Raw genomic sequence first — 9784 nt, 5'->3', positions numbered from 1 at the left:
AAGGAGACATGCAAAATGTGCAGTGTTGGGGTGCCTCCAGGACCAGGGTTGGGAACCACTGGTATAAATGACTGCATTTATTGGTCAGTTCTTACAATGGCACAACTAACCAGAAGAACAAAATATGTGGTATATTTTGGCTTGGTAGAAACTTTGACATGGGCCTTCTTTGAAACAAAATCCTACAGGATATTACATTCACCAAGAAAAAAAGTAATGCAGTGACTCCATCAGTTAATTTAAATCTGGTCACAGTGTTGCCAATTTAGCTACTTTGTAGCTAGATTTAGCGACTTCCCCGCCCCTTTTGAGACTTTTTTCAAAAGTTTAGGGACAAATATAGCAACTGCTTGGACAAACCTTATCTAAGTTCTCCTCTTGCCCACTGATCTAAGTTCATATTGATATAGATAAGTGAATTTGCCATTGTGATGTCATCTAGTGACATTTAGCTACCAGTTTTAGCTACTTTCAATTGAAAGCAGTTGGCAACACTGTCTGGTCATTTCTTACAATCACTAAGACAAAAACAACTGATTACTTTTATGTTAGCCAGTTTCATTCAGCAGTAGTGTAAAAAGCCAATTAATTCTTTAAGATGACATTTCTCCCAAAGCATTGATTATAAAATGTTTTCCTCAACGGTTAGTGGTGAACTCATCAATGTCTTTTTATTAAATTAATTGTCAATGAACACATGGGTAATCCTGCCAGTGAAAGACACTAAACATGAAGTCCAACAACAAACTGATCAGGGTGATTCTTTTTAGATGATGATGGTGGTGTATATCTATGATAAAGTCTCAAGATCCATCATGGACGCAGCTTTTCTCCGTTGTGATATCACACTCGGCTGAAACAGAAAAAGCAGTTTAGAGGGATTCTGTGCACCCTCAATCCAGCAGCTATAGAGCACGACAGTCAGGTTCCGCAAGTAAAAATCCCATTCAATTTCTCTATTAGGGGAACTGATTTTCAACAATAACAAAAACCTCTAAAAGACAGACTGTTCAACAGCAGAATTCCTGGTGAAAAACTACATTACCCATGATTATCAAAAAAATCACCACCAATAAGAGAATTGCAAATCATGCCAAAAGTGATACACTATTAGCGCCCACCCACATCCACTTGAGTGTGTATGAGCACTGCGAACCACTCTCAAATTAATAATTACAAATTTCTAAATTCTTTTTTGTTTCAAATCAAAGTAATTTAGTGATCACCCTTGCAGCCATTTGGTTTGGTTCATGGCTTATAACTCTAAAATGAATGCTTCTTTAAAATCCCCATAGGAAAACGACTTCCTGAACCAAGGCTGCTGAAAAAGTGAGTGGCCTCTGTTGCATTCAATAGGCAGGAAGTGTGTAAATATCCAGTATGGAGCGTATACCTGTTGTGATACACTGGCTGCACGTTGCTCTGCCTGAGTAAGACGTCTCTGTAGACGCGTGTTCTTCTCCTGCTGCTCCGAAACCTGCCTCTCATACTAGGGGTAAAAATAACATCCCATGACTCACTGAAAAACCCACAGAAATTCACCCACTTACAGCACACAACATCTTCCGGAGTACAAACAAATCTGCATGTACACACCTCCAGTATCTTCTGATGATCAGCTTCCATCTGAATCTCCAGTTCCTGAGCGCGCTGTTTCTGTCTGTTCAGCTCTGATCTGCAACAATCATAGTCTTTTTTAATTCAACCTTCCTGATGCCGCGATCCAGACTTGACCTGCTTTATTCAATGAATTCGCATTATATTTAATCAGTAAGCTTGTTATATGGTAGTTATTTCTCAATACAACAGTAATAGGATTTAATGAGTGGAGCATGAGCATTAAAGGTGTTTTGGGTATCATTCACATCCATTTAACTGTGTTAATTACACACCGAAGTGTAATACTTAGTGGTCTGTCCAGATCACTAACCCTGAACATGAGTAACAGTAATGGTGTGTCTTGCCTTAGTAAACAACTCTTCTGCGGGATCTGTGCATGTCAAGTGTGTTTGAGCGTTCACCTGAGGCTGCTGAGTTTCTGCTGGAAAGCCTGTGTGAGGTTCTTGGCCTCGTCTTTGTAGCGGCTGATGGTTTTCTGTTGAGCGAGCAGCAGTCTGGTCAAACCAGTGCTGGAGTTTTTACTGCTCTCCTCTATCTCTCTCAGCGTGGACTCCAAACCCTGCTCCTTCACACACAGCTCTTGCTGCATGGAAGACACCTACATGTGCAAACAAAAATCCGTTAGACGCCATATCCTACCTACACTTATAGCTAGCGCTTTTATTTTTCCGTTCATTTATGCTACTCAAAGTTTCTTGCACTGAAAATTAGTTTTTTCAGACTGTTTGTGATGATCTCTCTAAACATTAGAATAGTTTTACTATTGCGTCTTAAAGGGTTAGTTCAGCCAAAAATGAAAATTCTGTCATCAGTTACTCATGTCGTTCAAAACAAATAAGATGTTTATTCATCTTGGAAGGACAAATGAAGCTATTTTATATGGAATTTAGAGTCCATTCCACCAAATATGGTAAACAGAAACTCAACTGAGGGTTGTTCTCACATGTCATGCAAGTACTGTTGTTTGTACATCAAGCAAGCATGTTTCAGCTTTTGTTTGCATGTGCTTTATGTAAGTGCATTGATCAATGTTTACATGTGAAGAACTACTGACCTAATTTGTGAACTAATTCTTGTGGACTTCTTATGATGTTTTAATTAACTTTTTGAATCATGAAAACTTTGGGGCAATAGACATTCCATGGAGTGACAGAAATCTCTCAAGTTTGATTAAAAACATCTTCATTTGTGTTTCGAAGATGAACGAAAGTCTTACGAGTTTGGAACAAGATGAGGGTGAATAACTGATGTTGATTTTTGGGTGAACTATTCCTTAAACAACTTTATGTGAATGACCTTTATGATTGCTTAACCTATGCATATTATTGCAGTTCACACTATCATTCATTAGATTGGGTCAAGTTACTGAATAATAATTAGTTAATATGTAAAGGTGGGCATATATATGCTAATGTGCTCAGTTGTGACATCAATAGCACAGAAATCCAGTTTTCTATGACACGAAGTATTTTGGGAGAACTATCTCTTGGGTCTTTTCTCATGTCAGTTCAAATCTTAAAGGCCTAAGTATAGTTTGGTTTTTACATGTACGCAAGGGTACGCGTAGAGTGCATGTGACGCAAATTTAGACTCCCGAATAAAATTTGCATACTGTACGCGCACCATCCGATTTTTGTAACTGTACGAGGTCGCAGGTGGCACATGTGTATTGACTTGGTTTTGCACTAATCTGTTGTTCCACAAGGTGGCAACACAGGCCCCGGGCCGTTTTTTTTTTTTTTTAAATCACAGTAGAAAACGAAACTTAAGAGATGGAACAACAACAAAACAACAGAATAGTATAGACTGCAACAACAACAGATGGCATTGACAAGCGTTTGTGTGAGAGGGTTATGAGTAAATCATAGGGTAATTTTCATTTTGGGTGAACTATCCCTTTAAAGGGCAAACAATGGCTTTGTAAGACTATATATGAGAATGTAACTATTTGTAACCTGTTGTTTGGCACGTCTCTGAGCGAGCGCACACTCTTTTGCGCATTGCTTCCATGTCTCTGTGCAGTTGCTGGTTCTCCTGCTGCAGCATGAGTCTCTCCTCACTGATAGCTGTGCTCTCCTCTCTCGGACTCGTCAGCGCGGACTGCAGCCTCCGCACCTCCTCCTGACTGCGTGACAGCTCCTCCGAATACCTACACAAGCAGTAAACTATTCTGGATGCACCCTTGTATTTGCACTCGGTCTAGTTTATGGGCGTGTGTGTGTGTGTTCTCAGTCCATCTCAATCTTCTTCATCTTGTTTTTCGTGCTGTTGAGTGCGAGTTGCGTTTCGTCCTTCAGTCGTTCAGCATTTAAACATCTCTGATGTAGAGCCTCCATCTTCCTCATCTCAGGCTCTCCAATTCGGCCCTCTTTATAGACCTACAACACAAACACACAATTTTTAAAAATGTAAAAAAAAACATTTGTTATGCTTACCAAGGCTGCATTTTTTTAAACTCAAAAATTCAATAAAAACAGTAATATTGTGAAATATTTTTTTTCTATTTTAGCAATTTAGTCCTGTGATGGGAGCCATTACTCCTGTCTTCAGCGTCACATGATCTTTCTTGGCCTCAACACCAAACGATATGTCTGGCGGAAATCCAATACAGCTTTTTGCACTTTGTCAGATCATGCCTAGTAACACTCCTTAACTGTGATATCACAGCAACATACAGCCTTAGTGCATTTGATTGTGTGGATAAAAATGTGCATTTATTTGCACCTTTTCCAGCTCCTCTTCCACAGCTTTTCTCTCCCGATGTGCTCTTTCAATCCGTGTCTCTTTATCGGCACATTCCTACACACACAACCATAAGAGACATGTTGATATGCAATGGTGACAGTTGTAGCTATACACATCTGTACATATGCTGATGAAAGTGTCACCAGTTGCAGGGCAGAAAGCTCCTCAGCCATTCGATGAATCTGAACGTTACACTGCTTACGGACACTCTCAACCTATAAAAGGAGGAAAAGAAAAACATTTGAATGAGATGCAAATAATGAATGTACACTGTGATCACAAATTAGATGAATCCAAACACTAAAATTAGAAACTAGAACGACGCTGATTTGACTGTGCCATAACCATGCTGTGCCAGTGCTAACAGTCAGGCTATTTTTGGCTGTAGAGCTTTACAGCGTTCACAGAAGTACATTTGCTTTTAATCTTTAACGCTGTGCCATTGCATGGAAAAAGAAATTCAGATTTAGTGTCAGAAGTGCAAGCCAAAATTTAAAGACTTGCCAAACAGAGACAGACAACCATGTAAAACAAAGGTAACATTGGCGGTGCTTTTACAGGATGGAGGAATTTGATGGAATGCTTGAGTTTCAATTGGGACGCTGAACTTGAGTTTCTTCTCGACAGTTAAGCTAAACTGAAGTTTTTGACACCCATGTTAGTTTTTAACTGTCAAGCCCAGATAAAACAGTAAGATATTGCAAAGAATTGTGTTGTGTTATGAAAGTTTAATATTAATATATTATTACATTAACTTAAAATCTCAGGGTGCTAGAAATAAAAAAAATTGTCTAAAGGGTTCTGCTGACAAAAAAAGCTTGAAAAAAAAAAAAAACTTTAAAAAGTGTATATTGATCCCTCAAGACTTTGTTTTCATTTGTGTCAAATGTAATGTTGTCTACCCTGACTAAAGACCATGATACCTAAAATATTGTCCAAGTAGTCTCACTAGAGCTGGAGCAGAGCCTAATTTAAAGGGGTCATATGACGTTGTTAAAAAAGAACATTATTTTGTGTATTTGGTGTAATGAAATGTGTTTAAGGTTCAAAAAACACATTATTTTCCACATACTGTACATTATTGTTTCTCCTCTATGCCCCGCCTTTCTGAAACGCTTCGATTTTTACAAAGCTCATCGGTCTGAAAATCTGAGGTGTGCTCTGATTGGCCAGCTATCCAGTGCGTTGTGATTGGCCGAATACTTCAAGCGTGTGACGGAAATGTTACGCCCCTCACCATACTGTGATGCCGTGTCCCGGTGCGAAAAGACAAAACCAATAAAACCCATTACAAACGAGTGGGGACATAATTACGGATTATAATGACTTATACTGTCTTTTTACGCGTTGCGTTGCATCGCGCCGCGTAAACATAAAACCATGTCTGCATTTGTGATCGGAGAAATGACAAACAACAAGCGCTACTCTATACTGCTCAAAACTCACATTTGAATCATCAGTGGCAAATTCTTTAAATATGAAAACATACTTACAGGCTGTGAGTCAGAACAGCTAGCATTGTAGGCTACTCTACCAGGTCCAGGAAACAGTCCTCCATAAAATGCATTGCACACACGTGAATATTTGGTTTGAACTGTTCTGGAACAGTGTTGTAAATACAACTTAACCACTGATTTCTAGTTGTGTCCTCTTTTGGAAGGCCAAACAAAGTATTTTTTTCGCTTTCGCAACGAAACACACAGCGTCTTCACGACGGCAACAATACTACAGCAAGAATAAACGTTATGCCAACTTTCTTTGCGTGAACATTTGGGCGGTGTTATGCAAATCTTCCCACACAGTGACGTAGACATGTGGGGGCGTGTTTAAACGAGGCATTTTAGGAAGGCATGGACGAGTCTTAACTTTTAAATAGAATATCTCTTTGGGTTTGAGACTTTAGTCTTTGCAACTTTAGGGATCTTATCCATTCACAAACAGCTTGTAACACCCCAAAGAGAAAGGAAAACTTGAAATCGCTTCATATGACCCCTTTAACATGTCTGAGAGTAGACCTGATGCCTCAAGCTTATTCTTTTGCAAAGTTCAAGAACATTGGCAGCGCTCACCTCTTTCCTGGTGCGCATGGCAGCATCCTGGATCAGCTGCTTCATGGCATCTTTCATCTTCTCCAGCTCTTCTGCTCTCTGTTTCTCCCTCAGCTGAGCCTAGAGTAGCATACACACACCAAAATTATTTTAGATTATGTGTAGTCAGGTATGTATAGAGGAGGACCTGCATTGGGCTCGTGTGGTGTGTTTATTTGGAGCGTGACCTGTTCTCTCTGAAGCGAGGCCTCCTCAGCCAACTGGATGGAGTTGCGGAGGCGACTGAGGGTTTCAAATTTCTCCTCTTCCAGAGAGGCGCAGCAACCTTGCAGTTCTCCCATTTGCTGCTCACACTCCGTCTGCTTCCTGCGCACTGACTCAGAGTCCTGCGTTGCAGCTTTGAGTCTGAAAAAATAAAAATAAAATAACATATCCATATTTTCGACAAGATTTAAATAGGAAATAATCTATACACACTCCCTTGCAAGAGAAAACAAATTACACTTATATATTTGTTTTTGCAAAACTAAATGCAGTAAAATACATGAAAAAGATTATTATTGTTCTACCCTCCCTTTCGAAATCTATTTTTTTATTAATAATTCTAATTTAATTATCATATACAAAACAATTCATTCAGATTTTCAATTTCTCAAATAGTAATGAAATGTATTTATCAGAATAATTTTGAAAATATTTTCATGTCCATTAGACGCACTGTGCTTGGCGTGAACAGGCCTTAAAGCATCACATTTATGCTCATCAAGGCTGCATTTATTTAATCAACAGAAATGTTGTGAAATATTACATTTCAAAATAGCTGTTTTCTTTTTTAACATTTTAAAATGATCATCATTATTATTATTAATGTAAACAGTAACAGTCATGCTCATTATTTTCGTGGAAACCACAATACATTTTATTCCTGATTCTTTGAAGAATAGAATGTTTAAAAGAACAACATAAATCTCATTATAAATGTCTTCACTGTTTCTCAATTAATTTCATTCAACCTTGCTGAACGCAAGTATTAATATTTACCAAAAAAACAAAAATCATACAGACTCAAAACATTTTACACAGTAGTGCATCATCGATACATCTAGCACAGTTTCTGCCTCAACACTCTAGCTATCACAATGAAATCATAATTGAAATCATAAACTTCACCTGGCCTCTAGCTGCTTCAGTGCTGCTTGTAGCTGTTGTAGTCTGCGATCAGATGCTTCTTCTCTACCCTGAGCTTCTGCTGCATCCTCTTCCTGCACCATTACACAGACATGGCATTAGAGAGCATTTACATGAGGACAATAATAGCAACATTAACAGCGTATGCAAGCTGTCTGTCTCTCACCCGCCTCTGCATCTGATCCTGGACATTCTACAGGAGTCTGGTCTTCTCCTCCACTTTAGTCGCAGAAGATCTCTGCTCGAGCACTGCTTGACTGAAACATCACACACAAATAAACATATAAAGTTGATCTTTCAGTACTTTCTAAATTTTGACCTTTTTACTTCTTTTTATTGATGGCATACTAGAGAGAGGACAGGAACCGATGGGGGAATGGGATCAAAAATGCACCGCAATCTTTTAAAATCAGAAAGATTCAGAGGTATTTCAAGAACAGTGAGAAAAACCATTTTCAGTCTTCTGACGTAAATGTTGACTGCACTAAAGTAGTGAAACAGAACTCGAGTCAAGGTTAAGTCACAAAGAGTTGGCCATCTGGAACACTACCTGAGTTGGCTGCGTAACTCCTCCGGCTCACTGCTCTGTTCAGCCACCGTTTTCAGGAACTGCTGATTGTTCTGAGTGAGACAGGAAAGACATGAACGCTGGCCGGGCATAACGCCAAACACACACTCCAAAGAAATTCAAGGACAAAGGAGAGGACAGAGGGTGTCTGGAGGTCGAGATGGGATAGGTGTGAAAAAGGTGGGTGTGTGAGAGCTAAACTGCTCATTAAATATTCAGGAATAGAGTAGTATTTTTCTCCACAACCAACACACACACACACACACGCACACGCACACACACACACACAAAAGGCTAAACAATGAACAACACTCACTCAAACAGGTGGTGTTCTGACTAGTGTGAAAAAAAGTGTGCGACAGACATTACAAGGATTAGGCTTTTAAAACCATTGCATAACAACTCACTGTATATGGCACTGATATCACTAATAAAACCCTTTCATAAAGATATAAAATTATATTTTTTGGGTAAAATAATTTTCAGTGGGGCTTGATTTTATTCCGTCTAGAACTGATTGGATCATGAAAAGTGGCCGATGACATATATAAGGGATAATGTACAGGCCATTATCACAAAATAAAGAGGGTTTATTTACTAAATAAACACGTATATAGACATTAAATATTGTAAAGATATAATTATGTGAGAACAAAGAGACCGCAAAGTAAGATACAAGTTTTCAAATGTCAAAAAATTATATTATTTAAAAGGTGGAGAAAGTTATTACATTTTGTGAAAAATCATGGTTATTAATAATTAATTTTATTCTAATTAAATAATCAAAATGATTTAATTAGAATAAAACAGATAAAAAAAAAAGATGAACCATGCACAATAAAACGGGCAAATACAGTAGATTTTAACCAGTATTGCTTACATATTGAAAGAGACAGTCTTACTGATTCCAGCTTCTGATTGGTCAGCTGGAGCTTTTGGGTGTGTTGCTGAATATGTGCCAGCTGATTCTAAAACAGCACAGTGATTGTCAGTAAGAGCACAGACAAAGCATTTCAATATTTAATTAATGTGTATTATAATAAGCTTCAAGCCACAATTAAGCCAGTACTTTACAGCCAACAGCTAATATTGAATTCATATATTCAAATAATTAAGCTCGGCCATGCCTTCTGGTCTATGTATAATTGTTGTCAAATGCTGCTGGTCTGTCTGTTCAGTTAACGGTGCCTGTATGAAGTTAAACATCTAGTGTCCTCTAGTGTTCAATCATCATATTACGCATTCCAGAAATAAGTGAGAAAATTAAAGAGGATAGTGAACTGTTTTCAGAAACCAAATATGAATATGGACACCTAATATGTGCTAAATCTGTCGAGTTTAAAAAGAAACCTATGACCTCCTACATGCATTATAAATAGACTGAACTTGAACATGTGAAAGTGTTAGTATATAAACACTGTAACCTGCATGTGCTGCCATTCAACTGCGTGTATTTGTCCATCACCCATGGAGCTCTGGTACTGGGTCTGAAGTCGATCCAACTCTTGCAAAGCTGTCTGCCACATTTGAGCTGTCTGCCACGTTCTTTCTCCTGGAGACACATACATAGAACAAATCGAAGGTAAACATACTATGATTGTGGCCTTTCATGAAT

General features: G+C 38.5%; 1 protein-coding gene across 1 annotated transcript; it reads right to left on the bottom strand.

The window, feature by feature from the left end:
- Positions 1 to 507: 507 nt before the first annotated feature.
- Positions 508 to 8261, bottom strand: LOC107665924 (sodium channel and clathrin linker 1-like). Its single transcript, XM_016456988.1, is given in 14 exon segments — positions 508 to 853; positions 1394 to 1489; positions 1597 to 1675; positions 2022 to 2218; positions 3576 to 3614; positions 3616 to 3769; positions 3853 to 3998; positions 4345 to 4419; positions 4509 to 4580; positions 6435 to 6533; positions 6641 to 6818; positions 7584 to 7675; positions 7768 to 7858; positions 8152 to 8261. Coding segments are annotated over 14 exon segments (1491 nt in total). The 3' UTR covers positions 508 to 790.
- Positions 8262 to 9784: the final 1523 nt, after the last annotated feature.

Source organism: Sinocyclocheilus anshuiensis, unplaced genomic scaffold, assembly GCF_001515605.1.
Source record: "Sinocyclocheilus anshuiensis isolate Anshui unplaced genomic scaffold, SAMN03320099.WGS_v1.1 scaffold775, whole genome shotgun sequence".
In the NCBI taxonomy this organism is placed as follows: Eukaryota; Metazoa; Chordata; class Actinopteri; order Cypriniformes; family Cyprinidae; genus Sinocyclocheilus; species Sinocyclocheilus anshuiensis.
Note: the sequence above shows the minus strand (reverse complement) of the source record. Positions and strands in the feature narration are given on the sequence as shown.